Raw genomic sequence first — 22857 nt, forward strand, 5'->3', positions numbered from 1 at the left:
TTGTAGGATCAGAGGTAGAGAAAACAAGAGGAGATAGATTAAGGATAAGGGGGAAGAAATTCAGAGGGAATATGCAGGAGACCTTTTTCACCCATAGAGCGGTGAGTACCTGGAACACACTGCCCAAGGGGTAGATGGAAGCAGGGTTGCTGACAGCATTTAAGTTGTCTCCAGATGAGCACTTGAATCACTTCGGCGTAGTGCTGGGAGATGGGATTAGAGTGATTGCGTACCCATTAGTCAGTGTCAATACGGTGTGCCGGATGGCCTATTTCTGTGCTGTACACCTCCATAACTATGACCTCAGAGTTGAGTCTGGAGCTGACGTTTGAGATTGTGGGGAGGATGTGGGATGGGGAGTGGAGCAGAGGATGTGTCACTTAAATTTTTCATCTCACTCTGAATCTGATCTTGGTCTTTGCCCTCTTACACAAAGCCAAAAACTAAATTTTAAAAAGTATCTCATCTTCTGAGCCAGTACATTACTGGCCTCAGAATTTCAGTGAATTCAACAATTCTATATAACCAGCCTTTCCAGATTTTATTGGAACTGGCCAATTTTGATGAAGCATCATCAACCTGTATTGTTAACTCATTTTCTTCTCTCAATAGATGCTGCCTGACCTGTTGTGTATATCCAGCATTCTGTTTTATAGGTTTCCAGCATTATGTCTTTTTCCGGCTTTACTTTCATTTATCTCTTATTAACATCTTCTCTGCGCAGATCAGTTGCCACTGTGGATCTTTAATCACCCATGCTGTTACTCCCACTGTCACTGATCTCCACCCTATCCCAGACGTTCCCTTTATCCTCTTTGCCTCAGTGAAAGGGAGAGGTTGGCCAGGCGAGGTCTTTATTCCTTAGAGCGTAGGAGAATGAGGGGCAAACTTAGAGGAAGTGTTTACAATTATGAGAGACAAAGATACGGTGGACGGTAACAATCTTTACCCCAGGGTAGGGGAGTTCAAAACTAGGGGCATAGGTTTGGGGTGAGAGGGGAAAGATTTAAAAAGGACCTGAGGGGCAACTTTTTCACGCAGAGGGTGGTGAGTATATGGAACGAGCTGCCAGAGTAAGTGGGTGAGGCAGGTACAACAGTATCATTTAAGAAGCAGTTGGATAGGTACATGGAGGGGAGTGGACAAATGCAGGAAATTGGGACAAGCTAGGTGGGCATAGACTGGTTGGGCCGAAGGGCCTGTATCCGTGCTGTATTGCTCTCTGACTCTGACAAAAGTTAGAAATCAAATGGGTTTTCTCAGTTGTCGAAGAAAGGCGCTGACTCGGATTAACTCCCTTCCTCTCGTCGGTGGCGCCGGGTCAACCTGCCCCATAGACCGGTGGCCTGGCAGTCGGTGCCCGGTGCCGGGGTCCGTGAAGGGCGGTGGGGACCGGGGAGAGGGGGAAGCCATGTGCCTCACTGCTCTCCATTATGCTCGGCTCCGGCACCCCTAGTGCTGCCTTGGCTGCCCGCCTGGACCATCCCCTTCTCCTCCTCCTCCTCCTCCACACCCCCCCCACCAACTACCTGACCTCCCCCACCTCCTACCCACCAAATACCCTCTACCCCACACGTCCCCCACCTCGTAGTCCCCCCACACCCACATACTCCCCCTCCCACCCCCATCTCGTACTCCCCCCACCCCCCTCCCCCTCGTACACCTCCACCTCGTATTCCCCCCCCCCCCGTACTCCCCCCACCCACCCTCGTACTCCCCCCACCCCCACCTCGTACTCCCCCCTCCCACCCCCACCCCCCTCGTACTCCCACCCACCCCCCCTCCTACTCCCACCCACCCCCCCTCCTACTCCCCCCACCCCCACTCCCCTCCCCTTCGTACACCCTCACCCCCACCTCGTACTCCCCCTCCCACCCCGTACTCCCCCTCCCACCCCGTACTCCCCCTCCCACCCCCACCCCCCTCGTACTCCCACCCCACCCCCCCTCGTACTCCCCCACCCCCCCTCGTACTCCCCCACCCCCCCTCGTACTCCCCCACCCCCACCCCCCCTCGTACTCCCCCACCCCCACCCCCTTGTACTCCCCCCACCCCCACTCCCCTCCCCCTCGTACACCCTCACCCCCACTTCGTACTCCCCCCTCCCACCCCGGCCCCCTCGGCCGCTCCCATGGCAACCAACGCAGCGTCGGCGCTGGCCAAGTCGCAGTGTCCTCGACGCTGATTGCGGCAGGCAGCTCCCCGCCGCAGTATCGGACGCGGTGATTGGCGGATGAGGCGCCGCTCCTGGTGTCCAAGGACCGGCGCAAAATAAACGGGAGCTGCGGAGGGGAAGCGGAGGCCGGGAGAGGCTGAGGAGCCGGTGGGTGAGGGGAGGTGAGGGGAGGGGAGAGCCTGAGGAGCCGGTGGGTGGGGTGAGGGGAGGGGAGGGGAGGGGAGAGCCTGAGGAGCCGGTGGGTGAGGGGAGGGGAGGGGAGGGAGGGGAGGGGAGGGGAGGGGAGGGGAGGGGGGGGGAGGGAGGGGAGGGGAGGGGGGGGGGAGGGGAGGGGGGGGGAGGGGAGGGAGGGGAGGGGAGGGAGGGAGGGGAGGGGAGGGGGGAGGGAGGGAGGTGGGGGTAGGTGAGGGTGGGGGAGGGAGGAGAGAGAGTGGGTGGGGGGAGTGAGGAGGGGAGAGGGTGGGTGGGAGGGAGGGGAGAGGGTGGGTGGGAGGGAGGGGAGAGGGGGTGGTGTGAGTGGGGGAGAGAGGAGGGGGAGAGGGTGGGGGTAGGAGGGGGAGGGGAGAGGGGGTGGTGTGAGTGGGGGAGAGAGGAGGGGGAGAGAGTGGGGGTAGGAGGGGGAGAGGGTGGGGGTGGATGGGGGAGGGGGGAGAGGATGGGGGAGGGGGAGAGGGTGGGGGGGGAGGGGGGAGAGGGTGGGGGTGGAGGGGGGAGGAGGGAGAGGGTGGGGGTGGAGGGGGGAGGAGGGAGAGGGTGGGGTGGAGGGGGGAGGGAGGAAAGGGAGAGGGAGGGGGGAGGGAGGAAAGAAAGGAGGGGATCGGGGGGGAGGGAGGAAGTGGCTGCTCTCCACTTGATCGTGACAACCATGGGGAAAGAAGTGCACAAGGTGGGGCCTTCCCAGCACCAGCACCACCCACGTAAAATATTTTTGGCACTGTTTTGAAGATGAGCAAGGGGTGAAACAAATATAATCTTTCCATCAACAGTACCAATTCTCGCTGCCAACATATTCAAAGACCCCACCCAACCTGGACATTCTCTCTTCTCCCCTCTTCATCGGGCAGAAGATACAAAAGCCCGGAAGCATGTACCACCAGGCTCAAGGACACCCACAGTAAGGGTGGGGAGAGCCAGCCTTGGATAACAAAGGAAATAAAAGAAGGCATCAAGCTAAAAGCTCATGCGTACAAAGTCGCTAACAGCAGTGAGAGACTGGAAGATTGGGAAATCTTTAAAAAGCAACAAAGAACCACTAAGCAAGCAATAAGGAAAGGGAAGATAGATTATGAAAGGAAACTAGCACAAAATATAAAGACAGATAGTAAAAGTTTTCATAATTCTATAACGAGGGAAAGGGTGGCTAAAGTGAACTTGGAAGATGAGAAAGTGGAATTAATATTGGGTAATGTGGAAATTGCCGAGGCCTTGAATGACTATTTTGTGTTGGTCTTCACGGTGGAGGACACGTCTAACATGTCAAAGAAAGATGTTATGGGTACGATAGGAGGTGAGGACCTCGATACAATTGCTGTCACTAAAGAGGTAGTGATGAGCAAACTAGTGGGCCTAAAGGTAGATAAGTCCCCTGGTCCTGATGGGATGCATCCTAGGGTACTGTAAGAAATTGCAATGGCGTGACATTCGCTGTCTTCCAGCAGGTTGGAAGACAGCGAATGTCACGCCATTGTTTAAAAAAGAATGTAGGCAAAAGGCAGGTAACTATAAGCCAATTAGCTTAACATCTGTCGTCGGGAAAATGCTTGAAGCTATGATTAAGGAAGAAATAGCGAGACATCTGGATAGAAGTGGTTCCATCAGGCAGACACAGCATGGATTCAGGAAGGGCAGGTCCTGTTTGACAAACTTACTGGAGTTCTTTGAAGATATAATGAGCGCAATGAATAGAGGGGAACAGATGGATGTTGTACACTTGGATTTCCAGAACGTGTTCGATAAGGTGTCGCATAAAAGACTTATCTATAAGATAAGGATGCAGGGGTTGGGGGTAATGTATTAGCATGAATAGAGGATTGGTTAACCAACAGAAGGCAGAGAGTTGGGATAAATGTGTGTTTCTCTGGTTGGCAATCAGTGGTGAGCAGGGTGCTGCAGGGGTCGGTGCTGGGCCCACAACTGTTCATGATACACATTAACGATTTGGAAGAGGGCACTGAGTGCCACGTATCTAAGTTTGCCGATGACACTAAATTGAGTGAAAAGGAGTAAATTGTGCAGAGGATGTGGAGAGTCTGCAGAGAGATGTAGATAGGTTAAGTGAGTGGGCAGGGGTCTGACAGATGGAGTACAACTTTGGTAAATGCGAGGTCATCCACTTTGGAAGGAGAAATAGAAGAGCAGGTTATTTAAATGATGAAAGATTGCAGCATGCTGTTGTGCAGAGGGACTTGGGAGTGCTTGTGCATGAATCACTAATGATTGGTTTGCAGGTGCAACAGGTTATCAAGAAGGCAAATGGAATGCTGGCCTTCATTGCTAGAGGGATTGGATCTGAGATCAGGGAAGTTATGTTGCAACTGTACAGGGTACTGGTGAGGCCGCACCTGGAGTACTGCGTGCAGTTCTGGTCTCCTTACTTGAGGAAAGATATACTGGCTTTGGAGGTGGTGCAGAGGAGGTTTACCAGGTTGATTCCAGAGATGAGGGGGTTTGCCGCCTAACCCTGCATCTTGTCTATATCCCGTTGTAACCTACGACAACCTTCTGCACTATCCACAACACCTCCAACCTTTGTGTCATCTGCAAACTTCCTGACCCACCCCTCCACTTCCTCATCCAAGTCATTTACAAAAATCACAAAGAGCAGGGTTCCCAGAACAGATCTCTGCACAATGCATCTACCTTTACACCAACCTCTCCATTATCTGACTTAACACTCTGGTTCCCATCCCCCTGCCAACCTAGTTTAAACCCTCCCCAACAGCTCAAGCAAACCTGCCCACAAGGACATTGGTCCCTCTTGAGTTCAGGTGCAACCTGTCCCTTTTGTACAGGTCATACCTTCCCCAGAAGAGATCCCAGTGATCCACAAATCTGAAACCCTGCCTCCTGTACCAACTCTTCAGCCATTGCATTCGTCTGCCATATCTTCCTATTCTTACCCTCACTGGCACGTGGCACAGGAGCAATCCAGGGATTACCACACTTGAGGTCTTGCTTCTTAGCTTCCTTCCTAACTCCCTGTATTCCGTCTTCTGGATCTCATCCCTTATCCTATCTATGTTGTTAGTACCAATGTGTACCGCAACTTCTGGCTGCTCACCCTGCCCCTTAATGCTGTGGACTTGATCTGAGACGACTCTGACCCTGGCACTTGGGAGGCAACTTCCCATCTTGGAGTCTAGTTCTCGTCCACAAATCTTCTGTCTGTTCCCCTAACCAATGAATCCCCTATCATTATTGCTCCCCTCTTGTCTGCCACAGGGCCAGACTCAGTGCCATAGACCTGGCCACTGTGGCTTTCCTCTGGTAGATTATGGCACCCCCACCACCCCCCACCCCCCCAACAGTATCCAAAGTAGTATACTTGTTATTGAGGGGAATGGCCACAGAGGTACCCTGCACTGACTGCCTGTCCCCTTTCCCTCTCCTGATCTGTATGGATGGTATGCAAGACAAGATTTTCACTGTACATGTGACAATAATAAACCAATTTAAATTTACCAGTTTAAAATCAAACTGGTCATAATAAGTGTTGCTCCAGATTTCCAGCATCTGTAATCTTTCTTGTGGTCATTTATGAAGTTCTGTCATTGGCCTGAAACGTCAATGACAACTTCTAATTCCCTGGCCCCCCCCCATGGATACAGGCCCTTTGGCCCAACTTGTCCATGCTGACCAAGGTGCCTTCCTGAGCTGGTCCCATTTACCTGCATTTGACTCGTATCCCTCTAAAACCTTCCTATCCATGAAACTGTCCAAATATCTCTTAAACATTGTAATTGTACCTGCCTCTACCACTTCCTCTGGCAGCTTGTTCAATATACCCACCACCCTCTGCGTGGAAAAACCTGCCCCTCATGTCCCCTTTAAATCTATTCCCTCTCACCTTAATCCTATGCCCTCTAGTTCTAGACTCCCCTACCCTGGGGAAAAGACTGTGACCATTCACCTTATCTATGCTCCTCATGATTTTACAAACCTCTATAAGGTCAGCTCTTCAGTCTCCTTCATTCCAGTTTATCCAATCTCCCCTTATAACTCAAGCCCTCCAGTCCTGGCAACGTCACTGTTAATCTTTCCTGCACCCTCTCGAGCTTAATCACATCCTTCCTATAGTATGGTGACGAGAACTGCACACAGTGTTCCCGGTGCAGTCTTACCAGTATTTTATACAGCTGTAATATGACGTTCCAACCCTGGTTCTAAATGCCCATCCAATGAAGGAAAGTGTGCCATATGCCACCTTCACCACCTTGTCTTCCAGTGTTCTCTGTTCTACAACGCTCGCCAGGACCCTGTCATTCGCTGTGTATGGGCTACCCTGGTTTAGCTTCCCAAAATGCATCATTTTGCAGTTGTTTGAGTTCATTTCCTTTGCCATTTGATTGTCTATCTTCAGTGTCCACCACACTTCACCAATTTTGGTGTCATCTGCAAACTTACTAATACATTCTCATCCAAATCATTTATACAGTAGGGAACCTAACATTGATCCCTGTGGCACACCACAGGTTAGCAGCCTCTAATCTGAATACCAAACCTCACTACTACCCTCTGACTCCTTCCACCAAGCCAATTTTGTATCCAGTCTAACCTTCCAGACCAGCCTACCTTGCTAAAGTCCATGAGAAAATTTTAATCCTCTTGGTCACCTCTTCAAAAAAAAACTTGATTAAATTCGTGAGACACGATTTCCCACGCATGAAGCCACGCTGATTATAGAACAGTACAGCACAGGTACAGGCCCTTCGACCTACTATTCAGTTATCCCTAATCAGTCCTTGCCTTTCCAAATGCAAATTGATCCTGTGTCTTAGAATCTCCTCTACTAACTTTCCCACCACTGATGTTAGGCTCACCAGCTTGTAGTTGTCTGTCTTGTCTTGCATTCCTTAAATAAAGACAGAACATTAGCCATCCTCCAGAATTCCAGTACCTCACCTGTGGCGAATGAAGGTACAAAAATCTCTGCTAAGGTCGCAGCAATTTCTTCCTTTGCTTCCCACAATGTCCTAGGATACACTTGATAGGGCCCCAGTGATTTATCCACCTTTATGTGCCTCAAGAGCTCCTCTTTCATTGCGTGGACATGTTTCAGGACGTCACTGTTCTCTTCCTTATGTGGCTCCACACACAGATGACCACACTGATTGCTAAGTGGACCTATTCCCTCCCTAGTTTCCCTCTTGGTCTTAATAAAGGAATCTTTTAGGATCCTTCTTTACCTTATCTGCCAAGGATATCTCATGTCCCCTTTTTGCCCTCCTGCTTTCCCTCTTATGTGTAGTCCTACATCCCTCTCGATGGAGATACTGAATTAGTTCTTTGTAACTGTCACCACAAAAGACACAGAAATTAATATTGCAGTAGAGGGGGACAGAATAGAGATGTTGGATAGGATGAAAAATAATTGGAAAGGAAATTCTAAGTAGGTTGCATTATGCAAGTTTAACATTGCCCAGTCTGGATAGGACAGGCCCAATGTTACTTAGCTAGGGAAGAAATAGAATAAGCTCTGTTAATAATGCTTAATTTTTCCTTTGATTAAAAAAAGGAGTGGTGGTGGAGGACTGGAAGGCTGCAAATGTTGCAGCTATTTAAAAAAAAGAATTAGAAAATGCAACATAACTAATCAGCAGTGAGAAAAATGCTAGAGACTGTTTACAAGAATGAAACTAATTCTCACTTGGACAAACATGAGTTAACAGTCTTCCTCCGGAGGCTAAAGAAATTCGGCATGTCCCCTTTGACCCTCATCAATTTTTATCAATGCACTATAGAAAGCATCCGATCCAGATGCATCACAGCTTGGTATGGCAACTGTTCTGCCCATGACCACAAGAAACTGCAAAGAGTTGTGGACACAGCCCAGCACATCATGGAAACCAGCCTCCCCTCCATAGACTCTGTTTACACTTCTTGCTGCTTTGGTAAAGCAGCCAGCATAATCAAAGACCTTGCCCACCCCAGATATTCTCTCTTCTCCCCCCTCCCATCAGGCAGAAGATACAAAAGCCTGAAAGTATGTACGACCAGGCTCAAGGACAGCTTCTATCCCACTGTTATAAGGCTATTGAACGGTTCCCTAGTATGATAAGATGGACTCTTGACCTCACAATCTACGTCGTAATGATTTGCACCTTATCTACTTGCACTGCACTTTCTCTGTAGCTGTTATACTTTATTCTGCACTGTTTTACCTTGTACTATCTCAATGCACTGTGTAATGAATTGATTTGTATGAACAGTACGCAAGACAAGTTTTTCACTGTACCTCGGTACAAGTGACAATAATAATCCAATTCCAAAACAAAAACAGAATGGATTTGTTAAAGATAAATCATGTCTTACCAACCTCATTTAGTATTATTGATGATGAAACAGGAATGGTTAATGAAAGTAGTGCTGTAGATGTTGTAAATATGGATTTTGAGAAAGCATTTGATGAAGTACTGCATAATAGACCGAGTTGAGAAACAGAAACATGTAGTATTAAAGGGTTAGTGGTAACTAGGTGCATAAATGGCTAACTGAATAGAGTTGTTGACCTTAAAAAGGCTAGTGCAGATGGGTGGCTTGTTAATTTTCTTTATATTATTTTAATGTTTTGACTTAATTTCTAGGACTTTAATGTTTTTTTCTTTTTAATAAACACTTTGGTATACGCTGATTTGCCATGTATAGATCAAACCCAGCCCCTTGAATAAATTTATGTGCATGTACACATTGAGGAATCAATTGTTGTCTCTGTTAATACAGTCATCAGTTTCCAGACCACTTGTGTCAAGTGGCCACTTGCTATGTGTTGTTCGATAGAGCATAGTTTTTATTACACAGCTGCACCTGGTGATTTCAAATCTGATCATTGCTTGTAAGTTTTAATACATTTGGTTTGTTAGCTAGTTTCGTTTCCTTTTAGGAGTTTAAACTTCAGGTGCTAATACTTTTACGATGCTATATCATAGGCATATTTATGTTCATTGGGGCGTGTATTAGGTACAAAGGAGATGGCCTTAGTTGTATTGTTTTGCTATCCCTAGGTAGCCCATGTTCCTGTTCCTCGCAGATAATGAGGAATGTACAAGACTGTTTGGTTTGTTTTTAAGTGTCTTTGATTGTCTACTTCAGATCTTTGACAGCAGCAAACTGTCAAAAAGCCATCCTGGCATTTGAGGGACAGGACGAGCCCTAGTTGCTGCTCATGGCCTGCTCTGGTTCATGGGAGGATGCTCAGATATGGAACGTCAACTTTTTTGGGTCTCTGTACGGTACATTCTGCTGGTGGGCTGGATTCATCCAACCCAATTGTGTCCAGCTCTGGGGCCAACAGTTTGGGAATGACACCAGCCCTGGAAAGGAGCTTTTCAGAAATATGGTACAATCAGATTGCATTATAACATTAAGAAGGCAATAAGGAATGTAAGATAGGTTATGGAGGAAAATTTGGGATATTGGACTGAATTAGACTATTCTTTCAAAGTACAGAGGTTGAACCAAATGGCTTGCTACTTTATAAGATTTTGTGTCTCTTGTGTAGAATGTTGTTGCAAAGTGCTTGACAGAGTATTGAAACAAAGATGGTTATTGACTAAAGAAGATGTTAGGGATGACAAGAACCTTTGTCAAACGGTGGGTTGAAAGGAAAGTTCTAATGGGGGGGATGATAAGGAACTGGAGGATTTAAAGGAGGGCTGGAGAGATACGTGCTAAGAACAAAAGTAAGCATGGAATCTGAAGATATTGGGCTGGATTGTAGTCACCATCCTCATGCTCACCCTACAGGTAGAGTAACCTTTTGAGGCTTTGTGGCTCCAAAGGTTCAAAGATCCTGCTGCTGTTTATGCCTTGGTTGTTCTGCAAGGTGGAGTGGTCTAGGAATGATAACTAGGACTAGGCCACAGGCTGTGGAAAGTATGGCTGTTGTCATGGATTGCCCTGAAGGCTTTCAGGCAACGTGTGTTTCATTTCACTGCGATAATTATGCATTCCTATATGGAGCAAAAGCACAAAAGGGAAATCAATCTAACCATGGCTTGCAAAAGAAGTTAAAGGTAGTCATGGATCCAAAGGGGAAACATATATGGTTGCCGGAAAAAATAGCAGATCTATGGGTTGAAAGCAGTTTAGAGTTTAGCAAGAAAATGTGCAAAAGATTGATTAAAGCGGGGGAAGGCGTAGTATGTGAGCAAACTTGCAAGGAATGTAAAAGTAGGAACAAAGAACTGGCAGAGCAACTGAACAATACTTCGGTTCTATCTTAATGGAAGTAGACACAAATAAATTACCAGGTAAACCAGGGAAACAAGAGTCTCATGGTAAGGAGGAATTAAAGGGAATTAATATTAGTGAAAAAATAGTGCTGGAGAAACTAATAGCACTGAAAACTGATAAATTCCCAGGTCCTGATAATCTGGATTGCAGAGTACATGAAGAGGTAACCATGGATATAATGAATGCATTGGTTTGTGATCTTCCCAAATTTTATAGGTTACAGAATGGAGCCTACAGATCAGAAGGCAGCAAATACAACCTCATGATTTAATAAAGGAGGGAGAGTAAAAGCAGGGAACTACTGGTTAGTTGGCTGAGCATCAATCGTAGAGAAATACTGGAGCCTATAGGATATGATAAGAGGACACTTAGAAAATACCAGTGGGATTAGATAAAATCAATATGAAAATAGTGTTTTACAAACGTACCTTTTGAGGATGTAACTGGCAGAATGGATAAGAAAGAAGCAGTGGATGTGGGAAATTTGGATTTTCAGGAGGTCTGTGATGAATTCGCACATAAGAGATTAGTATGCAAAGTTAAGGGATAATGTGCTTGCATGGGTTGAAAATTGGTTGACAGAAAGGAAACAGAGAGTGGGAATTAATAGTATTTTCTTGGGGGGTAGGTGCTGACTAGTGGGGATCACTGCTCGGGGCTCCATCTGTTCAAATTGTACTCAGTGATTTGGATAAGGGAACCAAACAGAATATTTCCAATGATCTGCAAGGGATTGCAAGGATGACACAAAGAGGCTTTAAGGTAATTTTATATAGTGGATAAATGTGAAGTCATCCATGTCGTAGGAGGAGCAGAAAGACAGTAATAGGGAAATTTTTGATGTAAAAAAACGTGGATGTCCTTGTACTGCAGCATTGAAAGCAAACACGGAGATGCAGCAAAAATTTAAGGCGGCAGAGTATGGATTGAGGAGGGGTGGGGGTTGGGAAGGAATGGGTTTCAAATAAATTGTCAATTAAGTTTTGAACTATTGTAAATAGTTACGTTAGAGTATGTGCTTCTGAGTATGTTATAAAGTGAAGGGAAAGTGAGGCATCAAACAGGATGGGGATTAAATCAGAGAGTAAACTGAAACTTATCAATTAGAAGGGAAGGAAAAGGATAAAACAAGGAAGTGATTTGCGGCAATTTGGAAGCAGTGGTGGGGTGGAAGACGTGCAGTAAACTGGAGTTACCAAACAGATGTTAGGAACAAGAATGTAACGTAGAATGATGAATCTGATGGAAGTTGATGAACAAGTAGACATCAAAGCGTCACATCCTACTCTATTCAATGTCATTTCATTCAGAGGAGACAGTTTTGCCCAGTGTATACTGAGATTGTAGAAGCTGGCTGTTGCTGAGTTATTGCCAAGCAATTTGTTAAACATTTCTTAAATGTGCAGCCCCAAAACAATGTCATTAGCAAAAACCAAAGGATTGGCTTTGATTTTTTTCTGATATTGAGGTAAAGGAAATTCTTTCTTATGACCTGATCATGGAAACATTGAACAATAACACAGAATAAGGTCCATAATGCTTGTGCTGGCCCTTTTTTTAATGGAGTTATTCATTTTATACCCATGCATTTTTTCCCATTCTGTTTTTTCCCCTCTGAATTTTTATTTATTTATTTTTTGATGCTGCCATTGAATCTGTTTCCACCACCATATTGGTGGTGCATTCCAGGTCATAACTTGTCTCACTTTTTAAAAAAAATACCTTTTTTGATAATCACCTCAAACCTCATTGGTTACTACTTATGGTTTTGCACATTTCTGTTGCTAGGACTGAACTTCCTGTGTTCCAAGATGAATCACTACAGCTTCTCTTACCCTGAAGGCCCTCACCCTGGATACGATTGTAGTAATTAACTTTTGCATTTTTTCTAGAGTGGTGCGCAGACTTGCACACAATAATGCAGCTAAGGCAATAATCCAGTACTTTTTTTTAATACAAAAGGTTTAGTAACTTCTTGCTTTGGTATTCCATTCCTCTAATAATAGAGCCAAGGATTGCTGTACCTTAAACATCCTTCCAAACATGGTCTATGTCTTCAAAGAATTATGCAGTTACCTTTGCCAACCCCTGATCTCCACCCCACCTCCCCGTTTCTCTGTTCCTTTAAAATTGCAACATCATGTTTATGTTTCTGGAACTCAGGCTTCTGAAAATTGAAACCAGAATGTTTTTAAAAAATGTTTTTAAATTTTAAGACTTTAATCTGTTTTTGTTTCTACAGGAATGGTGTTTTTAACACTGACTAAGTGAAGTGTTACAATGCTTGAGCAAGACAAAAAGATTAAAGTTGCAGTAAAAACATCAGACACCAAGCTCCAAAGAACTGCAGACAAGTATGTTATTTTGTTACTGACATCACTGATAGCTTTTCATGACATTTCAGAATTTAGGACAGTTAATTATAACGTATATAATTTAACCTATTCACAGCGGATGAAACCATGTAGTAGTACTTTTTCGAATGTCTGGTTGCTGCTACTAATTTTACATTAATTAAGCAATGCACAGTTTAGAGCACTTAGTGAAGCCATACTTTTAATGCAGCATTACATCTAGAAGATTTTTATTTAAATTTGTGCACTGGAAACTCGTTCATCAGCAGCAAATGTAAAAAAGTGAGTCAACGGCAAATGTTGGAATGCCCAGTCTACACAACTGGCTGGTGAGGTAGCCTACCTATGTTCTGGAAACAGAAAATTCGGGTAGTACTAAGCAAGTCAAGGGACATTTGCTATCAGGCTTAATATTTCACATCAATGGCCTATCATCAGATCCATGTAATTATTTGATCCTCAGGTTGGGGCTCACCACATCACCACAGATGAACAATATTATGAAATAATCTCTACTCATCCATTTAAAATGAAGTCACAATTTCCTCTTTGGGAAAAGCAATAGTTTCTTAAAGAATTGCAGGGATTTTGCCTTCACTGATTTGTATGAATGTCCATTCATGTTGCTTAGTCACTGTGTGAAGAACTTCCTAATATTATTCCTAAATTCATCCTTTATTATTTTGAAATAGATATTTATTTATTAGTCCCATGTACATCGAAACACACAGTGAAATGCGTCTTTTTGCGCATGAATAAATGAGTAAATAGTATCCCATTGTTCTCTTTTGCAATTTTGTTTGAAGTAGTTTTGCAAGATGAATTTTAATTATGGACTGTCACACTGTGAAGTTGTTTAAAGATGGCACTCAATGGTCCTTTAATGGGAGAACAGAACACAATAGTGGGTGAGAGTAGTGAGTCATTACTAGAATTCAGACCTAGCCCAGATTGATAGAGAAGCGTCATGTTTCCCTAACTTAGCTGTTAATTGTAAGAATTCAATGTGAAGAAAATTTGGAACCACTCAATTATGTTCCAAGCGGATGTAAATACAAATAAAATACATACATACCAAATAAAATGCATCATGACAATGAAACATCAACAAAATACTGGAAATAAAAACAGAACATGCTGGAAATATTCAGTAGCTGAAGGAACATCTGTAGAGAAAGAAACAGGTTTAATATTTCAGGTTGAGGATCATTTATCAGAACTGGGAAAAGTGGGACAATGAACATCTGACTCCAATATGCTTTGCATAAGAAGAGTTAAATAGGTGAAGGAATACTCTTTGGGACATGAAGTATAAATGCTTTATTGAGCAGCATGAGTAAAATTATGTTGTCAATCTCTGTAATATATATCTGATTAGAAAAACTTGATAGTAATGTTAGCTTGTTGGTGGATAATATTCCATTTAACACCAATAACTTGCACTTGGACTTATAAGATAAGATATATTTATTACTCACATGTACACAGTGAAATGCATCTTTTGCGTAGAGTGTTCTGGGGGCAGCCCGCAAGTGTCGCCACACTTCTGGCGCCAACATAGCATGCCCACAACTTCCTAACCAGTACGTCTTTGAAATGTGGGTGGAAACCAGAGCACCCGGAGGAAATCCACGCAGACACGGGGAGAACGTGCAAACTCCTTACAGACAGCGGCCGGAATTGAACCTGAGTCACTGGCGCTGTAAAGCGTTACGCTAACCGCTGCACTTATACGACAAAGATGAACTCTCGATCTCTCAATCTACCATGTCATGGCCCTTGCACTTTATTTGTCTACCTGCACTGCACTTGCTTGGTAACTGTAACATCATATTCTGCATTCTGTTTTTTTTACCTTTTGTACTATCTCAATGTACTTGTGTATGGAATGATTGGTCTGGATGGGATGTAAACAAAAGCTTTTCACTGTATCTTGGTACATGTGATAACAATAAACCAATTACCAATTCAGCAAAGACAAATTTTGCTTATACCAGAAAAGGTTTATTAAATAAAATGTGACTCAGATAGTATACCAAGAGGTTTTGGATTCAAAAATTGAATTAGGAAACCCAAACACACAAAATGTTCAATATCCTAATTAACTTTAATATATTGATCATTTGGAGCTGTGTAGGTCATTATTTTAATTCACATTAGAGATAAAAAGATTCAGAAAATGTTGAGGTATTCCCTGATTTTTCCTGTCTGTCTTGCTACATTTCCTCTCAATTGGTTCTTAAAGATGGTGATTGTGAAGTTTCACTAACAACATCTGGACCACAAGACATTTATCAATCCAACTTTGCAGCATGTTATTCTGTAGGAACTTTATGCTTTCTTCAATTATGTTGTTATATTTAGTACTTGCATTTATCTTAATATTTAAGTTGACAACACCTAGTTAGAACTTTAAAAATTATGTTGCACACTTCCTTTTTAACATTGTAATGACGAATTGTATCCTGTATTTATTAGAACTGTGTGACTGTTATTCTTCCCCTCTGATTGATCTTAGATGACCTAATTCGTGATGTTGAACAAGATTTTAATTTTTGAGCCTCATTTCAATGTAATAATTATGCAAATCATTTTCTAATTCTGATGTAAGATAAAAAATACTCCTGGGTAGATTTCATAATCTAACAAGTATGTCAGAATGGATCATTTGGCACTGAATTTGGTACAGAGATGGTCATGAGGCTATCAGTACTCGCTGTTATAAAGAAAGAAATCAGAGAGCAACTTCTGGAGTACACATACTGTTAAATTTTCTCTGTTTCCCTCTATTATTATGGTGAAAGCTGATGGGCTCTCTGCTATTTTCAGAGATATTTATTGCCAATGGATTTTGAAATGTTTGCAGTGATGTGAATTAGCTGTACTTGCCCACTAGATTGATGCTAAAAGTGAACAGAAAAGTTAGGATTTGTGCATTGAGAAGTAAGATTTTAATAATGTGGTAACTGATAATTACTGCTGAATAACCTCTCTCTGAAAAAAATACACATGGAGTTTCATTCTTTCAGAAGACAATTAGTATTGAGAATTAAAATAATAAAAGTTATATTTTTACCTCTGCCAGTTTCATCTATCTCCCTTAATTCCACCCTTACATCCCAATCTTTATTTTACTTCTTCTAAATCATTTAAATCTAATCCATATGACTGCTTAACACTTCCTGTTGTAGTCTCTACGTGTCTCTATGAGGACACTTCAATCTGATTGGTAAAACCACCTTTCCATATGTTGTCCTCAGTTACTCTTTAAAGTACACTGAATTGGAGTAAAATACCAGCCCTTGCAATCTTCTGGGTGCTCTCAGCAGTGGAAATGGTGAGCACTGTTAGTTTACTGCTGGAAGAAGTGGAGGTTATGTTCATAGGGATGTATAATTTTGATGGAACTGAAGTAACCACTAGAAGAATATGATTCAAATATTTACTCAAATGTCTTGCAATTTTTCAAAAGGACTTGGCTGTAAGTTGCTTTGGAGAGTGCTATATAATGCCAGTATAGTTCTACTCTTATTTTAAAATTTTATTCTATTTTAAAAGAGCAGAAAAAGCAACAAGAATATATATATGAAAGCTTTAAGGCCATTCATGGGACAGAATGACTTGCTGTTGTTCAATTAATTCATTTTATTCAAAAATATTTCTGTTTTAGAGAACACACAGATCTCAAACGTCTGCTTAATCTCCTGAATGTACCAGCAAGCAAGCAGCAGGTATGTTCACTCGTGATTTACAAGTAACTTCAGAAAGGAAAATGCTGTATTTCATCCATGAGATTTATGTCATCTCAAATGGAAACTAATCTATTAAGGGTAAAAGAGGTCATTTGTAATAATGAACCATTTATTTTCTGCTTAAAATGCTTTATTGACAAAATGCTGCATTTCAGTTTAGTTCCACTTTATTTCCTATTTCAGTTTATTTCCTATTTTTTTTAAACCTGAAAATTTACTTTACTTCTGTTAACAACACTTTTACAAAAGTAAATGAAATTTATGTATGGATACTAATTTAAGTATCTCCAGCTCAAAAATGATCATTGATAACATAATATGTAAATAATTTCATTACTTTTACTACAACAAGCCATTACAGTGTCCTTCAGAAAATTACATACAAACCTACATTACCATGACCTTTTCAAATCTGAAGTGGAATATTGAATCCATTTTGGTTCACAACACAAGATAATGCCATTCTGAGATAAAGAACTTTGTTATCCTTTGTTTTCCACCTGACAATATATTTTTTTTCATCTTGTGTCTGTTTTATGTATTTATACAAGTATAATTCAGAAAGATTTCTTGACTGAGTTAGTAGTTTGTTTAATTATGTTGTTATTTAATTATTTTGAACTGGCTTGCCCATAGAGGGTAGTGGTCAATGGGACTTATTCTAGCTGGAGGTCTGTGACTAGTGGTGTTCCTCAGGGATCCGTACTGGGACCTCTGCTGTTTGTGATGTATATAACTGACCTGGATGAAAATGTACATGGGTGGGTTAGTAAGTTTGCAGACGATACGAAGACTGGTGGTGTTGTGGATAGTGTAGAAGACTGGCAAAGGATACAGCAGGATATAGATCAGTTGCAGATATGGGCGGAGAAATGGCAGATGGAGTTCAACCCAGCCAAATGTGAAGTGTTGCAGCTTGGGAGATCAAATGTAAAGAGACAGTGCACTGTTAATGGCAGGACCCTTAACAGTGTTGATGAGCAGAGGGATCTTGGGGTCCAAGTTCATAGCTTCTTGAAAGTGGCTGCACAGGTTGATAGGGTGGTAAAGAAGGCATTTGGCATGCTTGCCTTCATTAGTTGAGGCATTGAGTTCAAGAGTCAGGAAGTCATGCTGCAGCTTTATAAAACTTTAGTTAGGCCGCATCTGGAGTATTGCATTCAGTTCTGGTCGCCCCATTATAGGAAGGATGTGGAGGCTTTGGACAGGGTGCAGAAGAGAGTTACCAAGATGCTGCCTGGATTAGAGGACATGTGCTATGAGGAGAGGTTGGACAAACTTGAGTTGTTTTCTCTGGAGCGGCGGAGGCTGAGGGGAGACCTGATAGAGGTTTATCAGATTATGAGAGCCATAGATAGAGTAGACAACCAGTATCTTTTTCCCAGGGTTGAAGTGTCTAATACCAGAGGGCATGCATTTAAGGTGATAGGGTGTAAATTCAAAGGAGATGTGCGGGGCAAGTTTTTTTACACAGAGAGTGGTAGGTGCCTGGAATGTGCTGCTGGGGTGGTGGGGAGGCAGATACGATAGGGGTGTTAGGGAAGCTCTTAGATAGGCACATGAATACGGGAAATGGTAGGATGTGGACATTGTGTAGGCAGAAGGGATTAGTTTAGTTGGGCTTTTTATTACTAATGTAATTGGTTCGGTACAACATTGTGGGCCGAAGAGCTGTTCCTGTGCTGTGCTGTTCTATGTTCTTTATCAGCATGCAGCTCTTCAAAATTAGCCCAGTGATGAAAGGTGAATCATCCAGTTTACTAAGCAATATTGTATAATGTCATCTGAAAGTAGACTTTTTAATTGCCTTGCTTACCAAGAGGAGCCAATGGAATATTAATTGAAGTATACCAAGTCAGGAACTGTATTTTCTGGTCACAGACTTCTTTGAGACACCCTGAGTATTGCATGAGAATTTGGCTATTTTCTCACTGAAAGGATATAGAAAAGCTTTATGTTTAAATGGAGGGTTTTTGCAACAAAGTATAGTCATGTACAAAAGGTAGTTAAAATACTAATAGGCTGGGAACTGAAGTTGTTACTTGAAAACAATAGTGATTGATAAATACCTTATACCCATTTTATTGGACGTTTTCTGATACTACGTGCTCAGGTGTTTGTTGTAGGCCCTCTCCCAGGTAATCAGAGAAGGAGATAAAATTAATTACAGAAGAAAACTTTTAAATATTAATTTATTTAAATAGAAAGCTGCGTGGTCAAGCTTTGCCATATTCAGAAAGCTAGGGTGTTATTTTGCTTAAATCAAACAAGGTGATTTCCTGAAATAAAAGCTGAGAACGCCTTGATGAAGGGTCCCAGACCTGAAACGTTAACTGTTTCTCTTTCCACATGCTGCCTGACCTGCTGAGTGTTTCCAGCATTTTCTTTTTTATTTCAGTTTATTCCAGCATCTGCAGTTTAACTTTTAATTTTCAAGGTAATCTACAGGCCATCCACAGGTAACGAACAGGCTCTGTTTTTAAGTTTTTTTTTCATAAGTCAGAAAATACACAAAAATCACTCAATGTGATAACCGTGCCTTCACAGTATTGTAATGAGCGCTGTCAAAAGCACTTAAGACTGTTAAGATAGAACAATTACTAAAAATGGAGAGAGAGAGAGGAAATTAGTTCTGTCATTCATAGGAATGAATGAATGAATGTACATATGATGGACTTTTTAATATTATGGGAGCTTGTTCTTATGTAGGGGGTGACCATAAGTTGGGTGTTCTTCACCCATAGATGGCCTGTACCAATAAGGATAATTGTAACATGTTCATTACTTTGTGATATTACAGCCTGAAATTACAACTATGATGTCAACAGTTCTGCATGGAAGTCCCGGACTTCTGCACAGCTGATCTCTACGATCTATCAGATTCTGTCGTTGGACACTGTGTTAGAACATGAACTTCTGCACTTTCCTACTACTTATACAAGTAAAATTGTCCCTTGAAGCTGTACCAGGTTAGACCTGGCACAGGCTGAGTGACTCCATTTCAATAAACTGTTTGGCAAAGAGATAAATTTCAGGGAATTTATATTTCATTTCTTTTCTTTTATGTTCTTCTATTTTGTGATTTACGTCACATCCTGCTTATTTTTCTGTTTTTTTTGTCTTCTTAAAGGTTTTTTTGGACAGACCTGATGCAGGACAGAGGGTAATGACAAATCTTTGTCCTTGGCTAGGCTGCATTGCTGCATGCTCCTTGACTTATCCAACCATTTGAATCCCTGTTTGATGGTTCATGGATCATGGGGGTGGGAGGAGGAATGCAGGTGATCACAGGGAGAATGTGCAAATTCCGCACAGTCTACACCCATATTCAGGATTGAAATGGCTTCATAGTTGGCACAGAGATCATGGGCTGAAGGGCCTGTTCCTGTACTGTACTATGTTCTATAATACTAGCTTAAATTTCTCTTTTAATCCATGTTTGGACCACTTTTCCACTTGTGCTTGTGTGCATTAAAGAAAATTATATTTGTTTCATTATTTCTTTAAAAGCTAGTCATTGCTTGTCCACTTTAATGTAGTTTGTCAATCTACCACAGCCAACCAGCCTATCAAACGTTATTAATTTTCTTTGTGCAGACTGAATTACATCACTTTAACTCTTAATTATAAAATTTGTCACATTTCAGTTACAGTCTCCTAGGGAGCCCTTTACGTTCACAAATAGAAGGCCAAGGGCTCCTGTTTATATGTATGCGTCACATACATCAAGAGCAAGAGGACAACTAGGGAGAGGGTAGGACCACTCAAGGAGAAAGGAGGGAACGCGTGTTTGGAGTCGGAGCCTGTGTAAATGAGTACTTTGCATGAGTATTTACCGAGGAGAAGGGCGTGGAGGATCAGTGTGGAGCGTGCTAATGCGCTTGGGCATTTCGAGGTAAAGAAGGAAGTAGTGTTGCGTCTCTTAAAGAACGTTAACATCAACAAGTCCCCAGGGCCTGATGGGATATACCCCGGGTTATTGAGAGAAGCAAGAGATGAGATTGCTGGGGCCTTGACCAAGATCTTCACGTCCTCTCTAGCCACAGGCAAAGTCTCGGAGGACTGGTGAGTAGCTAATGTTGTTCCATTCTTCAAGAAGGGAAATAGGGAAAATCCTGGCTGTAGACCAGTGAGTCTCACGTCAGCTATTGGAGAGGATTCTTAGGGATAGGATTTATGAGCATTTGGAAAACTATGGCCTAATTAGGAACAGTCAGCATGGCTTTGTGCGGGGCAAATCATGTCTTACTAAAAATCGAGTTTTTTGAGGAGGTGATAAAGGTAGATCTGTGGATGTTGTCTACTTGGATTTTCGTAAGGTGTTTGACAAGGTCCCTCATGGGAGGCTCATTCAGAAGATTAAGATGCATGGGATCCACAGTGAATTGGCTATGTGGATTCAGAATTTGGCTTGCCCATAGAAGACAGAGAGTAGTGGTTGATGGGACTTATTCTGGCTGGAAGTCCGTGACTAATGGTGTTTCGCAGGGATCCGTACTGGGACCTATGCTGTTAGTGATGTGTATATATGACCTGGATGAAAATGTAGATGGGTGGGTAGTTCGCAGACAAAACAAAGATTGGCGGCATTGTGGATAGTGTAGAAGATTGCCAAAGGATACTGCGGGATATAGATCAGTTGCAGAAAAATGGCAAATGGAGGTTCCACAACAAGATTCTTCAGTCCTGAAGAAGGGTCCTGACCTGAAATGTTGACTGTCTGCTTTTCTCCACAGATGCTGCCTGGCCTGCTGAGTTCCTCCAGTATCTTGTTTTTTTTTTCATCTAGATTCCAACATCTGCAGTCCTTTGTTTCTTTGGCAGATGAAGTTTAATCTGGCCAAATGTGAGGTGTACACTTTGGGAGATGAAATGTGAAGGGACAGTACAAAGTCAATGGCAAGACCCTTAACAGTGTTGATGTACAAAGGGGCCTTGGGGTCCAAGCCCAGATGTCACTGCAAAGGCTGCCCAGGTTGATAGGGTGGTAAAGAAGGTATATGGAATGCTTGCCTTTATTAGTCAAGGCATTGAGTTCAAGAGTTGGGAAGTTATGTTGAAGCTTTATAAAACTCTAGTTGGGCTGCATCTGGAATATTATATTCAATTCTGGTCACCCCATTATAGGAAGGATATGGAGGGTGCAGAAGAGGTTTATGAGGATGCTGCCTGGATTAGAGGGCATGTGCTAAAGGGAGAGGTTGGAAAAACTTGGGTTGTTCTCTCTAGAGCGGAGGAGGCTGAGGGGAGACCTGATTAGAGGCTTATAAAATTATGAAATGCAGAGATAGAATAGACAGCCAACATCTTTTTCCCAGAATCAAAATGCCTAATACCAGAGGGCATGCATTTAAGGTGAGAGGGGATAAGTTCAAGGGAGATGTGCGGGGCAAGTGCTTTTACACAGAGTGGTGGGTGCCTGGAATGCGCTGCCAGGGGTGGTGATGGAGGCAGACATGATAGAGGTGTTTAAGAGGCTCTTTGATAGGCACATGAATGTGAAGACAATGGAGGGATATAGACCTTGTGTAGGCAGAAGGGATTAGTTTAGTTAGGCATTTAATTTGTAGGTTAATTAGTTTGGTAAACATCGTGGGCTGAAGGGTCTGTTCCTGTGCTGTGCTGTTCTATTCTAAGGCAATTCATAATTCTATGATGGAACAGATTTAACTGTCAAGTGATAGTGTTAGCCATTGAATTTAAAGGAAGCTGTCCAAAGATGTCTAGTGAGCTCTATGAACTTTTTCCTGATGTCAGTTCTAAGGATGCATCACTTCTCTGAACTCCAATGATAAGAATGTCACTGAGTAGGCAATTTTGTTGATGGCAATTTTGTTGAAGACTCCTTTTTTAAACATTTTACTGTTAGACAATAAAAAAGGGAACACACATGAAATTAAATTAAAATGTAAGATACATGAACTATTTTAAAATATGAAAATATTTGACATTCCAATAAATCTTGAAATACTTAGCTGCAAGAATAATAGTCAAAACATTATTTTAAAGTTTAAATTTTCAGGCTTCAGTAGCAGCAATCACATCTTAATGCATCATTAAAAACTCAGATCTCATGAAACAAAGCATAACTTGATTAGTGTTTTTACAATGAATAGTTTTTACA

General features: G+C 42.6%; 1 protein-coding gene across 1 annotated transcript in view; it reads left to right on the plus strand.

Annotated features, from left to right (window-relative positions):
* Positions 1 to 2273: 2273 nt before the first annotated feature.
* nek10 (NIMA-related kinase 10) overlaps positions 2274 to 22857 on the plus strand; it is a 105716-nt gene continuing 85132 nt past the window's right edge. Inside the window, exons 1-3 of the mRNA XM_052016978.1 lie at positions 2274 to 2323; positions 12870 to 12981; positions 16652 to 16712. Of these exons, the coding sequence (XP_051872938.1) occupies positions 12908 to 12981; positions 16652 to 16712 (135 nt within the window). The 5' untranslated portion in view covers positions 2274 to 2323; positions 12870 to 12907. The remainder of the gene's footprint in view (positions 2324 to 12869; positions 12982 to 16651; positions 16713 to 22857) is intronic.

The sequence above is a fragment of the Pristis pectinata genome, chromosome 5 (genome assembly GCF_009764475.1).
Source record: "Pristis pectinata isolate sPriPec2 chromosome 5, sPriPec2.1.pri, whole genome shotgun sequence".
In the NCBI taxonomy this organism is placed as follows: domain Eukaryota; kingdom Metazoa; phylum Chordata; class Chondrichthyes; order Rhinopristiformes; family Pristidae; genus Pristis; species Pristis pectinata.